At 39.6% G+C, this 22,339-nt stretch overlaps 1 protein-coding gene across 6 annotated transcripts in view; it reads right to left on the bottom strand.

The window, feature by feature from the left end:
• Window positions 1-22,339, bottom strand: part of RAD51C (RAD51 paralog C) — an 89,607-nt gene that overhangs the window by 27,269 nt on the left and 39,999 nt on the right. For 4 of the 6 annotated variants that reach the window (XM_064582674.1, XM_064582676.1, XM_064582675.1 and 1 more), the window contains 2 exons: window positions 16,300-16,360; window positions 13,947-15,331 (listed from right to left, as the gene is read on the bottom strand). The exons of 1 other annotated variant lie outside the window; for it this stretch is intronic. In XM_064582674.1, coding sequence (XP_064438744.1) covers window positions 15,215-15,331; window positions 16,300-16,360 — 178 coding nt within the window. In that variant the 3' untranslated portion in view covers window positions 13,947-15,214. Of the gene's footprint in view, window positions 1-13,946; window positions 15,332-16,299; window positions 16,361-22,339 lie in introns of those variants that run through there. One more of the 6 variants, XR_010408535.1, reaches the window with a different exon arrangement.

A 22,339-nucleotide genomic window follows, 5' to 3' on the forward strand; every position in this document is an offset into this window, starting at 1 on the left:
TTTAGGATGTTTAGCAGCATACCTTGACCTTTACCCACCAAATGCCAATGGCTCCTATCCCTATAGTTGTGATGACCAGAGTATCTCCACACTGCCAAATGTCCCCTGCGAGATAAGATCATCCCAAGTCAATCCCAAGTCTTAATATAATTAAGAGCATGGACTCTGGAGTTAGACTTCTTTTAATTTCTGATAGGCTGTTTCCTAATGGTGTGACCTTGAGCAAGTTGTAATTTACAATGTACATTCCTTGTTTTTGGTTACCCAGCAGCTATACCACTTTCCTAGCAGCATCTCAATCTCTTTGAGGGAGTTACCTCTCCTCCATTTTAGGTAGTTTGGATAGGATTCCTGGCCTCCTCTTATACAAGTCAAAGATAATTCTAGTGATTTCTCCCAGATTCTATCACATTCTGGTCAGACACTGATCTAAGTGAGGTCAACAGAATACTCTCTACCCAGACTTTGAATGTTGATCAAGAAATAAGGATAGAGGGGCCCCTGGGTGGCTCAGTCATTAAGTGTCTGCCTTCGGCTCAGGTCATGATCCCAGGGTCCTGGGATTGAGCCCCACATCGGGCTCCCTGCTCGGCGGGAAGCCCGCTTCTCCCTCTCCCACTCCCCCTGCTTGTGTTTCCTCTCTCGCTGTGTCTCTCTCTGTCAAATAAATAAATAAAATCTTAAAAAAAAAAAAAAAAAGAAAGAAGGATAGAAGAAGGGTGATAGTTCATTCATCTCAATGGGCTCCTACCATGAGACCATTCTCATGGTCCTTGCTGTCTGATGCTCTGGAATTAACTAGATCATGAATTTCCAAGCTGGTTTCTTCTGCCTTCCTATCATTTATGTAAGGGTTTTTTTTTTATGTTTTTCCAATAAGTTCTTTTGGGTTTAAATTGCCAGTAAGTTTCCATTATTTACAACTGAAGAATCCTAATAGATGAAACTTATCTGAGGATAAAAATACCTACCCCTAACAAAGTTATTGAATGGGCTATTTTAAAATAATACATGTAAAGGACTTAGCATTGTCCCTGGCATGTAGCAATCATACAATAAATGTTAGCTACTATTAGTAAGGGTCTTGAAGATTTCATAGTTTAATTCTGAGAGCAAACTTATTTCTCTAAATTCCAAATTCTTAGAGTACAACTTGCTGACACTCGAGTATATCACTTATAGAATTAATAATTTGGCAACTGATTAGACATGTAGTCATTATGAGAGTAGGTCTTTGAGAAAGATTCTAAAAAATTTTTTTAAAGATTTTATTTATTTGACAGAGAGAGAGACAGTGAGAGAGGGAACACAAGCAGGGGGAGCTGGAGAGGGAGAAGCAGGCTTCCCGCTGAGCAGGGAGCCTGATGCGGGGCTCGATCCCAGGACCCTGGGATCATGACCTGAGCCGAAGGCAGAAGCTTAACGACTGAGCCACCCAGGCGCCCCGAAAGATTCTAAAATTAAGAGAAGTGAAGTAGGAGAAGCTATCTGCAAGCCAATGAGAGAGGTTCAGAAGAAACCAATCCTGCCAATACCTTGGTCTCAGACTTCTAGCCTCCAGAATTATGAGAAGATAATTTCCTTAACCTAGTTCCAAAACCGGAGGCCACAACAGGCAGCTGGGAGGCCAAGGGAACCATGACTGCTTGCTGTAAGCCCAGGTACAGGGAAAGGAGACTTGAGTTTCAGGTTTTGCCGCTGTGATGGGAGGAAGAGCAGGCTTCACGGAGCCGCATCATCATCAGCGAGAGTGCTCCCAGAGAGCAGGAGCGAGAAGACCCCTAGAGCAGGAGACTACATTCTCCTACGGAGGCTACCCTGGACTCCCGCACATGAGAGTGGCAGCAACAGTAGGAGAGAAGGAGTCCCAGAGCACATTGGCCAAAGCAGATCTCCCGATCTAGCCTGAATTCCACCCAAGGGGACCACTTGAGGGCCTGGATTTCGGGAAGCAGGATCCATCAGGGGTCACCGGTGTAACAATCCATCACAAGAACCTACAAACTTAGAGGAGGGGACTCCCAGCCACATGCTACCTCAGGATCTTGGAGGAGGGGTCTCGTGGAGCTGGGCCCAGATCTGTGAAGTGCAGGCCTCCCCCTCCCTCCCCCAACCCCGTGCTGCCCCCCTCATGCCCCCTGGCTGTGCCAGGAATGCAGAAAGAAGTTGGAAACTGGAACCATCTGCTGCTCCAGGGGACTCAGCAAATAGATTTAGGAAGGAACAAGTCTCTCTTCCTTCACCTTCCAAACTCCTTCGGACAAAGGAGAAATGTAGCTTGCAGACTCCCAGCCTGGCATCCCAGACCGCAGGGTAGGACGGTGGGAGCTGAAACTCAGATGGGACATTTCACTGTCTTGCAGGCTTGTTGAAGACTGGTTGTGTGTGCACAGTGCTCAGCCCAGGTGAAATGTTCAATAAAGGATAACTATTTGTAAAAAAAAAAAAAAGAGAGAGAGAGAGAGAAGTGAAGTAGAGAACAAACTGGTGGTTACCAGAGGGGAGGCGGCTGATGGATGGCTGAACTAGGTAATTCTTCCAAGGTTGGAGAGAAAAGTGGACATTTTAAGGTATTCTTTCATTATAAATAGAAGCCAATTTGGGCTGATTTAAACAAAGAAACAATTTATGGGATAGCTAATAAAATAGGAGAAATAGGGCCACTTCAATTATATTATCCAGTCATTGCTGCTAAAATAAATGCATTTCAATCACTTTTTCCCAGTCCTGGGTCTTCCACTCAAGTTTCAAGGTGTAGGGGCAGGAGCATGATTGACTTGGCCTACCCTTCACTAATGAGGGGGCAAGACACCAGAATTTACAGTCCCACTAAGGCTGCATAAATTGAAGAATGGGAAACACAACTGTACAAAAGGAAAATGGGGAGCTATTAAGAAGGAGACATGTGCTCGCTTCAGCAGCACATATATTAAGAAGGGGACATGTATGTTGATTATCAAAAAACACCCTATGGGGACACCTGGGTGGCTCAGTCGGTTAAGCGTCTGCCTTCGGCTCAGGTCATGATCCCAGGATCCTGGGATCGAGTCCTGCATCGGGTTCCCTGCTCCACGGGGAGCCTGCTTCTCCCTCTGCCTCTGCATCTCTCTCTCTGTCTCTCATGAATGGATAAATAAAATCTTAAAAAACAAAACAAAACAAAAAAACACCCTATGAGTGTACATTAAAGGGATCTCCAATTCAGGCAGAGGATGAGATGCCAAGGGAAAAGAGTTTCAAAGTGCTAAATGTTGCTTAAAGGATGAGGATTGTAAGGGGAAAAGGCCTGCAACTCCAACAATTTTATTGAACTTTGGAGAATACAACTTTGGTACAAAAGTGAACAAGTGAATATAAAAGCCAGGTTAGAAAAGGAAAGGAATGATGAGAGGTCCAGTTTTCAGTAAATTCATAAAGTCCTTCTTCCTCCATAGTAACAGTGTACTTTATCTAAATTAAGCAACTCTAGGCAGCCCTGAAAGCATAGCCAAGTCTATAAATGCTGCACTTCCATTTTCATTAAATATTCGAAAGTCTGTTGTGTGCCAGGGATACTGTTCTAGTGAATAAGATCCCTGCTTTCATGAGGCTTATAGTCTAGTGGGAGAGTTAGGTATAGGTTAATAAATAATGCCTTCAGATAGTGGTAAATGCAATGAATAAAATGAGATAATTATGACAGTAGCAAAAGAAGAGAGGTCAACATTGTGTAGGATGGTCAGGGAAGGCCTCTCCAGGGAGGTAAAATCTGAACTAAATGTGAAAGACAGGGAGTGAACCACATGAAAACCCAGAAAAGCTGGTATAAAGGTCCTAAATCAAGAATGAACTTGTGTAGGGCGTCTGGGTGGCTCAGTTGGTTAAGCAACTGCCTTCAGCTCAGGTCGTGATCCTGGAGTCCCAGGATCGAGTCCCACATCGGGCTCCCCGCTCCGTGGGGAGTCTGCTTCTCCCTCTGACCTTCCTCCCTCTCATGCTCTCTCTCACTCTCTCTCTCAAATAAATAAATAAAAAATCTTAAAAAAAAAAAAAGAATGAACTTGTGTATACTTGAAGAACAAAGTTCCATGTAACTGAAAACATAGGAAGCAAAGGAATGGATGGTATCATATGAGCATGGAAAGGAAAGCAAAAGTCAGATCATTTAGAGCCTCAGTAAAGAGTTTGGCTTTTATTCCAAGTGCAACAGGAAGCTACTGGAGAGTTGTAAGTAGGAAAGTAACATGAACTGGCATACATATCTTTCTAAAAGATCCCTTTGGCTGCTACTATAGAAATAGATTATAGGTGAAATGAGTGAAAGTAGGGAGACTAATTGGGAGGTTATTGCTGTTATCCATGTGAGGAAAGACTTTAGCTTACAGTATGGTGGGAGAAAATGACAATGGAAAGACTATATTTAAGACATATTTTGTGTATAAGTGATAGGACTTACTGATACGGGATGTGGGATTGAAGATATAAAAGAAATCAAGTATCTTCAATTTTTGGTTTGAATGAAATGGATGAATGGTGGTACATACTGAAATAATAGGGAGGGTGTTTCAGGGGTTAAGTTTGAAATATTTATTACACATGTAAGTGAAGATGTCAGGTTGATGGTTCATTATACCACTCTGGAGCTGAGAAGAAAAAACCGGATTGAATTACTTACATATCAGTATCCTCCTTTTCATCAATTTGAAATAATTCCTTATCTACAATTTTCTAATCTAACCAACATCCTACCTATGAAAAAAATATTTGTTAAAAATAAATGAATCAGGGACACCTGGGTGGCTCAGTTGGTTGAGCATCTGCCTTCAGCTCAGGTCATGATCCCAGGGTCCTGGGATCGAGTCCCACATCGGACTCCCAGCTCGGTGGGAGCCTGCTTCTCTCTCTCCTCCCTGCTCATGCTCTCTTCTCACTATCTCTGTCTGTCTCTCTCTCAAATAAATAAATAAAATCTTTAAAAAATAAATAAATAAATAAAATAAATGAATCAGGGGTGCCTGGGTGGCTCAGCCATTAAGCGTCTGCCTTCGGCTCAGGTCATGGTCCCAGAGTCCTGGGATCAAGCCTCGCATCGGGCTCCCTGCTCCACGGGAAGCCTGCTTCTCCCTCTCCCACTCCCCCTGCTTGTCTTCCCTCTCTCGCTGTGTCTCTCTTTGTCAAATAAATAAAATCTTTAAAAAATAAATAAATAAAATAAATGAATCAGGGGTGTCTGGGTAGCTCAGATGGTTAAGTACCTGACTTTTGATTTGGGCTCAGGTCATGATCTCAGTGTTGTGAGATCAAGCCCCGCATCAGACTCTGCTCAACAAGGAGTCTGCTTCTCTCTTTCTCTCTCCCTCCCCCTCTGCTCTCTCTCTCAAATAAAAAAATATTTTAATAAATGAACAAACAAACGAATGAATGAATGAATCAAGGGGTGCCTGGCTGGCTCTGTTGGTAGTTCATGTAACTCTCAATTTCAGAGTTGTGAGTTGGAGCTTCACATTGGGTGTAGACTGTATATATATATATATATATATATATATATATATATATATATATATATATATATAAATGAATAAATATAAATAAATCAAGAAACCCCAAAATTCACAAAGAAAAATGCTTTAGCCAAACTATTATTATATTCTACTAATTGTCCTCCATAGAATTTGCCTTTAGAGTTTGGCTGACATTAGATGGAATAAACTGGTATTTTTCATAAAACTGCCTTCTAAGATATCACTGAATTCCCTTTAATCACAGACCCTCTGTCAAATTCAATACCCAAGGCCACAGCTAACATACACATAAATTCCAAATGGAAAGATTTAAACATAAAATAACACTTTTTGAAAGTTCTAGAAGTAAAAATGGGAGCATTTAATAATCATGGAGTAGGAAGTTCTAAGTAGAACACAACACTCAGAAACAAAATAATGGTGAAAAACTGGCTATATAAAAATCACACTTCTGTAAGGCAAAAAGTAAGACAAACTGGGAAAAATATAGGGCATACAGGCCTAATGCCTTCCTTAAGATGTTAAGAACTCTTACAGATTAATAAGACCAAGCACCCAATTGAAAAATGGACAAAAAATATGAATAGGCACTTCATAGAAAAAGAAATAGGGTAAATGGGTCACCTGGCTGGCTCGGATGGTAGAGCATGGGACTTTTGATCTCAGGATCTTGAATTCAAACCCCATGTTGGGCATACAGCTTACTTTAAAAAAAAAAAAAAGAAGAGTAACTTGAAAGTAAATGAAAAGATGCCCAACCTCACTTACAAACAAAACAAAACAAAACAAAACAAAACAAACAAGAAAATATAGTATCACACTACGAGCTGTCATTTTTATAAATCTATCAAATTGACAAAAAAAGATATTGTGTTGTCAGGGTGTGGAGAAGCAGTTACTCTCAAACAGCATGGTGGGAGTATAAATTAATAGTCTCTTTGGAGGATAATCTGGGCAACATCTGTCAAAATTTTAAATGCATATACACTGACCAATTCTTTATGTCTTCATAAAAAATTTGATCAACCTAAATATCCATCAATAAAAGAATGATTAAATAATAGCATAGGGGCACCTGGGTGGCTCAGTCGTTAAGCGTCTGCCTTCCGCTCAGGTCATGATCCCTGCGTCCTGGGATCGAGTCCCACATCGGGCTCCCTGCTCTACGGGGAGCCTGCTTCTCCCTCTCCCACTCCCCCTCCCCCTGCTTGTGTTCCTGCCCTTGCTATCTCTCTCTCTGTGTCAAATAAATAAATAAAATCTTTGGGGCGCCTGGGTGGCTCAGTCGTTGAGCGTCTGCCTTCAGCTCAGGTCATGATCCCTGCGTCCTGGGATCGAGCCCCGCATCGGGCTCCCTGCTCCGCGGGAAGCCTGCTTCCCTCTCCCACTCCCCCTGCTTGTGTTCCTTCTCTTGCTGTCTCTCTGTCAGATAAATAAATAAAATCTTTAAAATAAATAAATAAAATAAAATAAAATAAAATCTTCAAAAAAAAGTATATTTGCACAATGGAATATCACACATAAATTTTTTCATTGAGAAAATTCTATATGTACTGATAAATACAAGGTACAAATTTGGGTGATAAAGAAAAAAATATATTTTAGATACATGGAATAGCTGTGGAAGGTCACACAAAAAACTAGTAATCATGTTTGCCTCCTAAAAATGAACTGAGTGACTAAGGGACAGGGGAGGAAAGAAGAATTACTTTTCATTGAATTTAAAATCTTGTGCAAATATTACTTTTAAAACATTAATTGAGGGCGCCTGGGTGGCTCAGTTGGTTGGGCGACTGCCTTCGGCTCAGGTCATCATCCTGGAGTCCCGGGATCGAGTCCCGCATCGGGCTCCCTGCTCGGCGGGGAGTCTGCTTCTCCCTCTGACCTTCCCCTCTCTCATGCTCTCTCTCTATCTCATTGTCTCTCAAATGAATAAATAAAATCTTAAAAAAAAAAAAAAAGAAAACATTAATTGAAAAACAAATAAAAAAGAAAGACCAGAAAAACATTTTTTCTCTCGAAGAACTGGTATACTTCTTATCATTAGACCAAGTTATATACCAATTATGCCTTTCTCTTTGCCTTGGTTTATATGACTTCTTAATACAAATTCTCTTTGCTGCTTTGCTTATGTCTTTTATCTGTATTAATTTTTAAATTTTGATATAGGTAGGACATATTTCCATGAGTTCTCAAGCCCTTCTGAGAGCCCAACTTTTATATTCTCATAAAACAGGCTACACATAAAATCATTATCAGAGTAATGGTGTGTTTAAGAACTCACATCTTACTACACATAAGGAGAGCCAAATGGATAGTTGGCCAAATGGATAGTAGAAAGGCCAATGTCAATGATGAACTGAATCTGAAAACAGACAAAGGATTATACTGTGGTTGAAATACACGAAATTTTGTCAACATGTTTTATGCCAAAATCAGTTCTGAGGGAGCAAAATGTTCTGTAAATTTTTAACAGTAACAGTAATTTTAGGCACTGACGTTAACTAAAAATACATATTATGAACAGCCAGCCTCTCTTCTGCAACTCAATGTTTTTTTTTAAAGCAATAGAACATTTCAACATTATGTCTCAAAACAGAAATGTAATAACGTATTGGAATAAAATCCCTAGTATTACTGATTTTGAAAATAAGAAATGTGTAAATGTCACTCTTTTCCTTATTTTTTAGTATTGCTCATTTAAACTGAATATTTAATAATGTCTTTACAGGGATGCCTGGGTGGCTCAGTCAGTTAAGCATCTACCTTCGACTCAGGTCATGATCCCAGGGTCCTGGGCTCGAGTCCAGCATCGGGCTCCTTGCTCGGCGGAGAGCCTGCTTCTCCCTCTGCCTGCCGCTCCCCCTGCTTGTGCTCTGTCTCTCTCTCTGACAAATAAAATCTTAAAAAAAAAATGCCTGTACAAAAGTAGCAGCCACAAAATTTCGAACAATGAATTTAGCAATCATTTATATTGTTTTATAAGTAAGAGAAAGGCATGAGAAAATAAAGGTGCCAAAATTGACATGGCTTATTAATGTCTCAGCTGAAATTAGAATGCAGGTCTTCTGACTCTAGTCCTCTGTTTTTTCCACCACATTATAATCTGATAACTAGATGTAAACATTTTAGTAGAAACAGTATTAACAAAAAATACAATAATTAGAAAATAAAAATAGCTGATCTAAGAAACGAAAGTAAATTTATTAGGGTTAAAATTTAAGCTACTAGTAGGAACAGTTTGAAAATATTCCAAAGACAAATCAACTGTCCCAAACTTCATGAGCAATAAAAGTCAATAAAAGATTCAGGAAACAAAAAGCGTTACTCGCATAAATTAATAAGCCAAACACTATTAGAAACAACCCAAGTGAGGGGCACTTGGATGGCTCGGTCAAGCATCCAACTCTTGGTTTTGGCTCAGGTCACAGTCTCGGGGGCGTGGGATCAAACCCTGTGTGGGGCTCCAAGCTCAGTGGAGTCGGCTTCTCTCCCTCTCCCTCTGCCCCTCCCCTCATGTACTCTCTCTCTCAAATAAATAAATCTTAACAAACAACAAACAAATGTTCATCAAGAGAGGAATGACTAAATAAAATGTGGTGTATACTTGTAATGGAATATTGTTCAGCCATAAAAATGAAGTTCTTATACATGCTACACCATGGATGAACCTTGAAAACATTATGCTAAGAGAAATAAACCAGACACAAAAGGAAAAATGTTGCATGATTCCACTTACATAAAATACATACAATAGGTGCATTCATAGAAACAGTAGATTAGAGATTACCAGGAGTTTTGGGGGGGGGGGTTGGAGGCAGTGCTCAGAATAGAAAATTATTGCTTCAAGGGTACAGAGTTTCTGTTTGTGTGATGAAAAGTTTTAGAAATAGTGGTGATAGGGGCGCCTGGGTGGCTCAGTCGGTTAAGCATCTGCCTTCAGCTCAGGTCATGGTCCCAGGGTCCTGGGATCGAGCCCCATGTTGGGCTCCCTACTCAGCGGGGAGTCTGCTTTTCCCTCTCCCTCCGCCTGCTTGTGCTCCCTCTCTGTCAAGTAAATAAATAAAATCTTAAAAAAAAAAAAAGTGGGGGCGCCTGGGTGGCTCAGATGGTTAAGCGTCTGCCTTCAGCTCAGGTCATGATCCCAGGGTCCTGGGATCGAGTCCCGTATCAGGCTCCCTGCTCCTTGGGAGCCTGTTTCTCCCTCTACTTCTCTCTCTCTCTCTCTCTCTCTGTTTCTCATGAATAAATAAATAAAATCTTTAAAAAAAAAAGAAGTGGTGATAACTATACAACACTGTGCATGTAGTTAATGCCACTGAATTATACACTTAAAAATGGTTAAAATAGCCAATTTTATATCTATTTTATCACAATCTTAAAAAGTAAAAAATACTTTGGGGCACCTGGCTGCCTCAGTCAGTAGAGCACATGACTCAGTCTCAGGGTCATGAGTTCAAGCCTCACATTGGGCAGAGCTTACTTAAAAAAATAATAGTAATAAAAAGTCAAAATTTTCAACACCACTATTAAATTATACATATTTTACAGTAATAAAAAATGCTCAGAAACATCAACTTATGCATGACCAGTGGTATTCTTACCTGACCATTGGAAAAACAGAATTTGTTCTAAATCTTACTTGAAATACTTATTCATTCAACAAGTAGTTGTTAAGTGTGTATATGTTAGGCTTTAGATGGATGGATAGAAGGAATGAAAACAGACATGCCAGCCTATCCCATCTACCTTACAGAGTTGCTACAAGAATCAAATTAAATAATGTAAAAGTGTTTGAAAATCATAAGGTACTATATGAATGCTTTAAGTTACATATTCTCCCAAATTCAAACTAAGAGTTATAATACTCTGGGGAAAAAAAATTCTTCAAAAAAGGATAAATTGTGGGGCGCCTGGGTGGCTCAGCCGGTTAAGCGGTTTAAGTGTCTGCCTGCTCAGTGGGGAGCCTGCTTCTCCCTCTCCCTCTCCCACTCACGCTGCTTGTGCTCTCTCTCTCTCTCACATAAATAAATAAAATCTCTCTAAAAAAAAAGGATAAATTATTTGTAAAACCAGGAAAGAATTAGTGTTAAAAAACTACCCACGTTTGAAAAATTATAGATTTATGCATTAAAGATATGGTGGGATTATCTCTAAGGTTTCCTCTAGCAATCATTGCATTGAAATGTTAAGCTTCTAACCTGAAAACAAAACAAAAATCCTGAGTTAGATTGTCTGAGCTTTCAATTCTATACTTTATTATATTTTATACCTCTAATAACTTTTTTGAAATCAAACTTATTTTCCAAGTGCATTAACATAGAAAAGGCTTCTCAGAGCAGAGCAATTCTGAATTGCAAGTATTTGTTTACTCTTCCCAGAATGAGTAATTTTTAAAGTAGACTATTAATGGCCTGTGTTGTACTAACTGTGGCCAGGACATTGCAAAACATGGAATTGACATAACAAATATTGTGGAAATAAATGTTTTTTTGGTGTGCAAATATATCTATGCGTATAAATGAATTACCAGAAAGGGTGATCAGAGCAGTGGCATGAGAAGGAGTAAAAGCCAATATACATCTTTTGGATTTACCGTACTGCCTAACCACAAAATGAAAGATGGATGCAATCATTGGTTAGCCAGGAGATAAGACTTTAGCTGATTTACTGGTAGCGGTAGATGACAAATGTATAAATTGTGGAATGACAGATATTCCATCACATCATGAGTTAAAACAGAAGAGACTGGGGAAAAATTTATACTTATACATATTTTATAATTAAGAAAGAATAAGAGTCCTTGAAAAATAAAACTTTCAAAAAGCTAAGGATATATCATTTCTTTTCGTATTCTTTTTTCCCCTTTCATGTTCATAAATGGGAATGACCATCTATGAATAGTTAAAAATGTCAACAAGTCTGTCCCAGTGCTTTCCAAACTTTAATGTGTATATTTGTCACCAAAGGATCATATCTTGAATTATGTTACCACATGAATTGAGGGGCTGAAATAATGGCTCACCCAAAACACTTACAATCTAATCCGGGAATTTGTGAATGCTAATTTACATGCCAAAAGTACTCTGCAGATGTGATTAAGGGCCTTGAGATAGGGATATTATCCTGGATTATCTGACTGAGCCCTAAATGTAATCACAAGTGTCCTTATAAAAGGAAGGCAGGAGAGAGATTTGGAAAAAGGCAACTGAAACAGACTGGAAACGGAGAGATTGGAAGATGCTACACTGTGTCTTTGAAGATGGGCTATGAGCCAAAGAATGCAGGCAGCCTCCAGAAGCTAGAAAAGGCAAGAAAATGGATTTTCCCTACACCCTACAGAAGGAATGCAGGCTTGCTGACACCTTGATTTTAGCCCTGCGAAACTGATTTCAGACTCCAGAACCGTAAGATAATAAATTTGTGTTCTTTTAAGCCACTAAATCTGTGGTAATTTTTTACAGCGGCAATGGAAAATTAATACAAATCATTTCTTTAAAAAAGGAACTTCTATGCTTATCAGAAGCATTGTTTATAACACTAAAAAAATATAGTAATAACTAAAACTCCAAAAAGTTTAAAATTATGCACAACCATTAAAAACTATCATAGAAAAATTATGTGGTGCACAACAGGATATATTAGGCTCTTTAAAAAGCAGGTAACAATATAATTTTTTAAAAACTTCATGTGTGCAAAAAAATGTATGTGTGTAGACTTTAAATTTCCTGTATTTTTTTTTTTTTAAGATTTTATTTATTTGACAGAGAGAGTGAGCACAAGTTGGGGAAGCAGCAGGTAGAGTGTGAGGAAGAAGCAGGCTCCCCGCTGAGCAGGGAGTCTGATGGGGGGGCTCGATGCGGGGCTCTATCCCAGGACCCTGGGATCATGACCCCAGCTGAAGGCAGATGCCTAATGACTGAGCCACCCAGGAGCCCCAAAATTTCCTCTATCTCTACAAACTGAATTCTGTTCCCAAAATTCATGTTGAAGCTCTAACCCTCAGGGTGACTGTATTTGGAGATAGGGCTTTTAGAAGGTAATTAATGTTAAATGAGGTCATAAAGGTGAAGTCTAATCTGATAGGACTGGTGGCTTTTTAAGAAGAAAGATCTCTCTCCATGCACATTCACCAAGGAAAGGCCTTGTGAGTACTCAGTAAGTAGGCGGCTGTCTACAAGATTCACTGGAACCACACAATGCTGGCACACCGATCTTGGACTTCTAGCCTCTAATACTGTGAGAAAAATTTGTTGCTTAAATTTATGGTACTTTGTTACTGCAGCCCAAGCGGACCAAGATTTAAGTGTATAACTAGGAAAATAATTATCTTTTTAGCAATAACAACAACTTTGAAAGGTTATTTTAAAGATTTTATTTATTTGAGAGAAGGTGGGGGGGACAGGCAGAAGGAGAGGGAGAGGTAGACTCCCAGCTGAGCGGGGAACTGGAGACGGGACTCAATCGATCCTGGGACCCTGGGATCATGACCTGAGCCCAAGGCAGACGCTTAACAGACTAAGCCACCAGGTGCCCTGAAAGGCTATTTTACATAAAGTTTACCTAAGAAGAGTTGCAAACAAAAAGCAAAAACACTTGGCTTTGTCTATATTCCAGGTCCTACAGTTCTTTAAAGTACAATGTTATGACGCTTTATGAGATTCCTACAGTTCTGATGCCTAGTAACACTGATATTTTTTTTTAACTTTTTTTTTTAAAGATTTTATTTATTTATTTGAGAGAGAGAGAATGAGAGAGAGCAAGCACATGAGAGGGGGGGAGGGTCAGAGGGAGAAGCAGACTCCCCGTCGAGCAGGGAGCCGGACGCGGGACTCGATCCAGGGACTCCAGGATCATGACCTGAGCCGAAGGCAGTCGCCTAACCAACTGAGCCACCCAGGCGCCTTAGTAACACTGATATTTATCACTTATAACCCCCTCACTCTCTTGATTTTATGATCTGAGCAGAGAATATAAAATGGGTAATTTTTTAATAATGACTGAATTGATAATAAAAATATATGCCTCATAATTACAATCAGTCATCCTACACTAGTCATTTGAAGTTAGTCTTATATGATTGGATGACCATATGCCTGATTTGCCTGGGATGGTCCTGATTTATGTCCACTGTCCTGGTGTAATTGTTAGCAGTGTCTACTTTCATTCTCAAAAAAGTCCTGGCAAACTATGGTTATTCTATATATAATCAATTATGGAATAATTGTATTTTTAAAACTTTATAAATTTAATGGTCAGTCTGGGATAGGAAATACCAATTGTCACTAAAATCTGGAAAACATGGTTGTCACAGTATGTAATACTGAATTATTTAAATAATTTTCTTCCATTGGGAACCAGAGTAAATTTTGTGAATGAATTGAGAAGTACGAAGAAGAATCAGGTGCCAAAACATTTTTAGATGATTTTAAAACCACTCAAGAATCCAAATTTTTAATTTATTCAAACAGTGTTAAGATTATTCAAAGGAAAATGTCAATACATCTAGAATTCTAGAATGGATCACACCAGGTTTCAAAAATGTAGAAATAAATAATTGTGAGTTTATCAACTTGACTCTTCTGGAAGATGAACGTTCTAGACATTTTCTAGATAGGGTAACAGCTCCAAAGTCCTTCCCTTAACATAAAATAACATAAAAAAAAAAAAAAGGCTTAGATTTTAGGATTGGGGTCACTAAAATCTGATTGGTCATCTAAAATTTGTATCCTACCATTAAAACTGAATATAATAATATGCTGACTCATGGTGCTGGCTTTTCTTTATAATAGTAAAAACAAGCCTTTTTCTTTTTTTGTAGTTTTATGGTTTTATTAACACAAATACGACATGCACATAAGCGGTCTATTCATTTTCTTGGCTGCGCAGAGTAGCATTGGCACTGGTAACTCAGATGGCCAGCTGGGTTAGTCTTTCCAGTGGCTTTGTGGTTCCTGGAGGAGACATTGTGAGCAATCTCTGCGCAGTAAGATTTGTTGCACATCAGGAGCACCTCAAGCTCCTGGACATTGTGGACTAGGAACTTCAGAAGCCACAGGGCAGCATGTGCTTTGTTTTCTTGTTGCTCCTGTAAATAGTTTTGGGCATCAAGATCTAGCCCTTGAATCTTCTGTGCACCCTATTGTCCATGACTCTGGGTTTCTGCCAGTTGTGCTTAATTTTGACATATGGGTCTGACAGGTGCTGGATGAACTTCTTGATTCTCTTTTTAATGGTATTGGGCTTCAATAGAGGTCTGAGGGCAGCCATGATGCCAAGTAAGAGATGGCTCAAAAACAAGTCATTCTTAAGAATTATCAAAACTACATTTAAAGAGGAGAACCCAATAGGAATGTGAAAAAAAACCAAACTCTTCTTCCTAGGATTTTCTAGGCAATTAACAAAGAAAAGAGGAAAAAACAGCCTGAATGGTAAATTCAGATTGGTCACACGAGATCAGCTTTCCACATTTGCAAAAATACAATACCTGTATCATCTCTGCTGACTGTTACTAAAAATGAAAACAGGGCAAAATATAATTGTAGAGCTGCTTTAGAAAAATTCAGAGAATCATACTCATTCCGTGTTTTTCACTTCACTTCATACGCTCTTGATTCATATGTGCCATAGTGTGTGTTTATATTTTAAAGTAAAGAGTCTACTGCTTGTATGTATCACATCTCACAGCATCAACATATATGTATACTTTAAGACTAGTCTTTGGACTCCTGTTCTTCCTCTGATTCTCGTGACCGTTTCCGGGAATTCAACGAACCTTCTGTTTGCAAAGAAGATGCAGTAGCAACAACAGCATCTCTAAATCCCTGAGGCTGGAAGATGAAAAAATATACAAGTATGGTTTAAGAACAACTAAAATAACGATTAGTTTTCCAAATATTTTTAAGTAATTGATAAAAGAGCTACTTTATTCTTGAGACAGAAGTTATTAACCACTGCGAATGAGGAGGTTAAACCTCCTGAAAAGGTGTCCAAGCCAAAGCTGTACTAGCGTATTTCATATCTAGAGTATTTTATATCTGTATTCATTTATTTACATATTGTTTATATATACACAACAGAAATACCAGTGCATTATAAAAATGCACTCTAAAAATCTTAACAAACTTTACGGTGACTCTATTGAAGAGTAAAAGGAAGTAACATGTACTAATTACTTAGATGCTTTACAAATTTATTTTCACAATACTCTAAATTTAGTTTTCCAATTAGGATACTTTAAATGCACCTAAGCAGTACAAAGACCAAGTCGATAATTCAGTTTCAGAATCTCTATTTCTGTTTTTGTCCTTAAAAAATGAAATGCCAAGAATATATTTGGCTCAACACTACTGATAAATATGCATATTTCAGCCAAAAAAGTGTTCTATGATTTTAAATTATAGGAAAATTAACATTTTAAAGCAGGATATATTTGGTGGCTATGATAGATCTATAATATCTACAGACTAAAATGAGTAATGTTAGTATTTTTTCTTGGAAAATCTTGAACAACTTTCACTTTAAAAAATTTTAATATCCTGACATTACATATGGCATGGAACACATTAGCCTACAAATAAAGTATTTCCTCTGTTCTTAAGAATAAATTTCAGTCCAATTGTCACCAGAATATTCTGTATATATACTACTATTTTGGGGATAATGTTCTAAGCATCAAAAGCTGTCCTCAAATATGCTTGCTGCCTACAGAAGTTAACAGAAGCAATTTGTAAATGCTCTCTTCAGATAATTACTGCCCACCAACACCAAAACCCCACTCTAATCAAATAATACTGACTGTGATTTGAAACAGTACTGTAGATTCCTTCTGGCTTGGTGATTTGTACAATGTTGCCAACCTGCTTAGAGAAAAATAAATATATACAAACACATGATCTTCATTAGTTCAGATGACTGACTTAATAATTTAAATTTATAGTTTTTCACTACAATTCTATTGTTTTGTTCCCTAAGGACACAGAAAGCAAAGAAATATCAAAAAGACTCCTTTAATCAATAGCTATTTGTATGTATAATAATTATTACATATAATGAGTTGTTTATATAAGTGGAATTTTATTTATTTTTAAAGATTTTATTTATTTGACAGAGAGAGACACAGCGAAGAGAGGGAACACAAGCAGGGGGAGTGGGAGAGGGAGAAGCAGGCTTCCTGCTGAGCAGGGAGCCCGATGCGGGGCTCGATCCCAGGACCCTGGGGTCAGGACCTGAGCCGAAGGCAGATGCTTAACGACTGAGCCACCCAGGCGCCCCTATATAAGTGGAATTTTAAAGCAACCTAAACATCCAATGAGTAATTCAAATAAATTTCTACATGACAAAATACTACTGATGCTTAAGAAGATAATGTGGAAAAAATATTTAATGAGATAAAATATTTAAGTAAAAGTTATGCTCTATGAATCACATTTATGAGTATGTAAATGCACATATATAGAAAAAACTAGAAGACTACAATCAAAAAGTTGTTATTACAAGATAAAGATTGGTTTTTTTATGTTTTTCCAACTTTCTGCAGTAATTGTGTACTTTTTGTGTGGTATGATAGAAGTATTAAGACAATTTCTTGGGGGACGCCTGGGTGGCTCAGTCGGTTGAGCGGTTGCCTTCGGCCCAGGTCATGATCCCAGGGTCCTGGGATCGAGTCCCATATCGGGCTCCTTGCTCAGTAGGGAACCTGCTTCTCCCTCTCTCTCCCTCTGCTTGTGCTCTGTCAAATAAATAAAATCTTTAAAAAAAAAAAAAAAAAAAAGACAATTTCTTGGGATATAAATGAGCAATACTCTTATCACACTAATACAAATAAGCAAGGAAGACACATTCTTTCAAAATGATTATATCCGGAAGAATCACTGTCATGACAGAACAAGATCTGTTTCGGTAGAATCTTATTATGTTCTCCACAAGGTAACGTAAAATTGAAAGCTGAAAAGTAGTTAGATATAAAATTCTAAGCTCTTACTAACTTTGCTCAAATACTGTAATAGCAAATATAAGCAAAAACTTTTATTAACTTATTTTAAAAACTTTTTTTAATTAAGTAATCTCTATGTCCAACATGGGGCTCGAACTCATGACCCCAAGATCAAGAGGCTTATGCTCTACAGACTGAGCCAGCCAGGTGGCCTACGCAAAAACTTTTTTTTTTTTAAGATTTTATTTATCTTATTTGAGAGAGAGAGGAAGAGAGAGCAAGGGGAGGAGCAGAGGGAGAGGATCTCAAGCAACCTCCGCACTGAGCATGGAGCCAGACTTGGGGCACAATCCCACAACCCTGAGATCATGACCTGAGCTGAAACCAAGAGTTGGATGCTTAACTGACTGAGCCACCCAGGTGCCTCCTAAGCAAAAACTTTTATTTTTTTATTTAAAAAATATTTTTTTAAAAAGATTTTATTTATTTATTTGACAGAGAGAGAGATAGCGAGAGCAGGAACACAAGGAGGGGGAGTGGGACAGGGAGAAGCAGGCTTCCCGCCAAGCAGGGAGCCTGATGTGGGACTCGATCCCAGGATCCTGGGATCATGACCTGAGCCAAAGGCAGACGCTTAACGACTGAGCCACCCAGGCACCCTAAGAAAAACTTCTAAAGTGCTTTCAAAATTACTTTAAAACTGATATAACTTATTCACAATAGTCAAGACAGAAGCAACCCAAGTGTCTGACAGATGGATAAACAAAATGTAATGGTTTTGGTTTTTGTTTTTTAAAGATTTTTGATTTTTGATTTGACAGAGAGTACAAGCAGGGGGAGCTGCAGTCAGAGGGAGAGGGAGAAGTAGGCTCCCCGCTCAGCAGGGAGCCCGATGCGGGGCTTGATCCCAGGACCCCGGGATCATGACCTGAGCTGAAGGCAGACGCTTAACTATCTGAGCCACCCAGGCACCCCAACAAAATGTAGTTTATACATATAACGGAATATTATTTAGTCTTAAAAAGGGAAGTTCTTGGGGCGCCTGGGTGGCTCAGTTGGTTAGGCATCTGCCTTCGGTTCAGGTCATGGTCCCGGGGTCCTGGGATCGAGCCCGCATCCAGCTCTCTGCTCAATGGGGAGCCTGCTTCTCCCTCTCCTGCCTGCTGCTCTGCCTACTTGTACTTGCACTCACTCTCTCTCTGCCAAATAAATAAATAAATAAAATCTTTAAAAAAAAAAAAAAGGGAAGTTCTTGTCACATCTAACAGTGAACACTGAAAACTATGCTAAGTGAAAAAAGGCCAGGCACAACAGGACAAATATTGTATCGTTCCACTTATATGAGGTGCCTAGAGTAGTCAAAGTCAGAGACAGAAGGTAGAATGGTGGTTGCCATAGGCTGGGGGGAGGGAAGAATAGGAGTTAGTGTTTAATGGGAACAGTTTCAGTTGGGGAAGATGCAAAAGTTCTGGAGATGGATGGTGGCGATGACTGCACAATAATGTGAATGTACTTCATGTCATCAAACTACGCTTAAACGATTAAAGTGATACACTTTAGGATATGTACAATTTACCAAAATTTAATTTAAAAAAATTTTTAAGTAGGCTCTATACCCAACGTGGGGCTTGAACTCAGAACCCCAAGATCAAAAGTTGCATGATCTACTGACTGAGCCAGCCAGGCACCCCACAATTTGCCACTTTTAAAAAATTGATATATGTGATGAGCACTGGGTGTTATATGCAACTGATGGACTGTTGAACACTACACCTGAAACTAATGATGTACTTTATGATGGCTAATTGAATTTAAATTTTAAAAAATACCGTATCCCTCTCCCCCAAAAAAAGATTTGACATAACTGCACAAAATGCAGATTCTTTTTTTTTTTTTTAAAGATTTTATTTATTTATTTGACAGAGAGAGACACAGCGAGAGAGGGAACACAAGCAGGGGGAGTGGGAGAGGGAGAAGCAGGCTCCCCGCAGAGCAGGGAGCCCGATGCGGGACTCGATCCCAGGACCCTGGGATCATGACCTGAGCTGAAGGCAGTCGCTTAACCAACTGAGCCACCCAGGCGCCCCCAAAATGCAGATTCTAACTTAGAGAAAAATCATAAACTCTCAGAGTTAACAGGATCACTTATTTACATACAATGTAATGTTCATTTCTTTCTTTTTTACTGGCTGCTTGGAGTTTTATTTTCTTTTTTTAAAAAAGATTTTATTTATTTATATGAGAGAGACAGAGAGAGTGCGCACAAGCAGGGGGAAGGCAGAGGGAGAGGGAGAGGGAGAAGCAGGCTCCCCGCGGAGCAGGGAGCCCAATGCAGGGCTCAATCCCAGGACCCCGGGCCCATGACCTGAGCCGAAGGCAGACGCTTAACGACTGAGCCACCCAGGCGCCTCTGGAGTTTATCTTCTACTTGGTTCAAGGCACATGGTTACAGGATGTCAGGAAGGCTTGAGTGTGGCTTGGAGAGTAAACAGTGGGGTTCTCTCAGCTTCCCTTTTGGTGTTTTGCTGTTTTGATATAGAAGAACCCAACTGCTTCTGCTTGCTGCAGCCTGTCTAGTCTACCAGGAGGGGAGGAGAAGAGCTCTGATGAGCCCACCACCTCCTGAATGAGCCTGGTGGCTGGTGGTGGCCACTCAGGATTGGGGCCCAGTGTTGACTTTGCCAGGCTGGCCACCTGGTTGCTTCCTCATGGCTTCCAGAGCCAAGTCACAGGTGATCATGCTGTTGGGGGCCTGAGGAGATTCTGAGCATTCTGGGGACTCCAACACTGTAGCCATGAATGGGAGAGCGGACCTCCTGAGAAAGAACCTTGCCCACCAGTGACCCGAGTCAGCCTTGGGGAGACCAGGGTGGTGAGGTATGGCTGCACTTGCACAGGAGCTGTTACCCAAAGTGGAACCCAGGACACACTGGAAATAGACAGAGGTAGCCACGAGCAAGCTGCTGGAGGAGATGGCTGCCATGCTGTCACTTATGGGCTGGTGGAAACCTTGGCAGTAACCCCTCGTGGGCCTCGGCAGGTGATCATGGGGGACCAGGATGCCAGGCCAAGGAGCCCATTTGCAGAGGAGGCCCCAGAAGGCTGCTCCACGACAGAGGCGGGAGTAGTGTCTGATTCGTTTTCAAAGACAATTCAAAAAGGACATCTTGGTTTATGATCTGTTACTCTTCAAAGTTTGAAATTGCCCCTCCATTCAGAAACAATTCAAAAGAGAAGCAATCAGGGGTGCCTGGGTGGTGCAGTTGGTTAAGCATCTGACTGCTGATTTCGGCTCAGGTCATGTTCTCATGGTCCTGGGATCAAGCCTCACTGAGCGCTGAGCCTGCTTGAGACTCTCTCCCTTTCCTTCTCCCTCTGCCCTTTCCTCCTGGCGCATGCACACTCTCTCTCTCAAATGAATAAATCAATCTTCAAAAGACAAAAGAGAAGCAATCAGAGATCACAGTCCATTAGCTTACTGGTTTAGGTTTGTACTTTTAGGACAAAAACAGCAGAATCCAAAATGTCATATATTCTGTAATTGCAATTGTAGGCAAAAATTTAATATGTAATATAAGAATAGTTGTGTTAGGGACAGAGATTATAAATTTTTATAATGCCTTAGGGTTGATAATTCTATCTTTAATACAAAATATAACAAATATTGGGGCACTTGGCTGGCTCAGTTGGTAGAAGATGGGACTCTTGATCTCCAGGTTGTAAGCTGGAGTCCCACTTTGGGCCCAGAGATTAAAAAAAAATTTTTTTTAATAAATAAAAGTTAAAGAAATATACATATATATATATAAATAACAGAAAAATAGAGGCATGGTGTATTTTAACCTGCCTTATTAAAAAAAAAACTCTTTTTGATTCAATAAAACAAATATTAGCTAACCTTCTGAAAAATTAGTATCTAAATTACCTCATATCACCATATGTCCAAAAAGATACCCAATACATCTGAATTTTCTGAGAAAATTATTAAAAAGTAAATAAGCTTTTGGGGCACCCAAGTGCCTCAGTCGTTTGGCATCTGCCTTCGGCTTGGGTCATGATCCCAGGGTCCTGAGATCAAGCCCCGCATCGGGCTCCCTGCTTCTCCCTCTCCCTCCGCCTGCTGCTCCCCCTGCTTGTGCTCTCTGTCAAATAAATAAATAAAATCTAAAAAAAAAAAAGTAAGCTTTTAGAAGCTTTTACATGTTTATTAAAAATCCTTGGGGCGCCTGGGTGGCTCAGTCATTAAGCGTCTGCCTTCGGCTTGGGTCATCATCCCAGGGTCCTGGGATCGAGCCCCACGTCGGGCTCCCTGCTCCACGGGGAGCCTGCTTCTCCCTCTCCCACTCCCCCTGCTTGTGTTCCCTCTCTCGCTGTGTCTCTCTCTGTCAAATAAATAAATAAAATCTTTAAAAATAATAATAATAAAAAAAATAAAAATCCTAAAGTCAAGTGGGCATTAAATATTCAGAATGAAAATTTTCCTCAAATTCCTAAGTAAAAATAAAAGAATTTTATATCTCATATCTGCATCTCAAGAGATCTTTTTAAATAACAAACTAAACCAAAGAATCACTTGGCTCATGTCCCCAGCCGAGATGAAGCTTAACATATGGCTGAACTACACAGTTTGGGTCAGGAAGAAATAAGACAGAAGCACAATTTGTGCTCTAAAGCTGAGCACACATATGAAACACTGTGTGGGGGTGTTGATATATTACTCCATTCTACCACCAGATCTTCTTGGCAAAGAGTGATATAATTCTGAACAATCTCAGCCTCATATTATCATGAATATGCAAACTAGAGGAAAACCCGCACAATATACAGGACAGAGACAAAAGTACTTATTTGAATTACTGTTGGAATGTCATTTCATTATTAGTCAAAGGGTAAAGTCAGGCGT

Source organism: Mirounga angustirostris, unplaced genomic scaffold, assembly GCF_029215605.1.
Source record: "Mirounga angustirostris isolate CCGP_5_RB_7025 unplaced genomic scaffold, mMirAng1.0.hap1 SCAF_17, whole genome shotgun sequence".
In the NCBI taxonomy this organism is placed as follows: Eukaryota; Metazoa; Chordata; class Mammalia; order Carnivora; family Phocidae; genus Mirounga; species Mirounga angustirostris.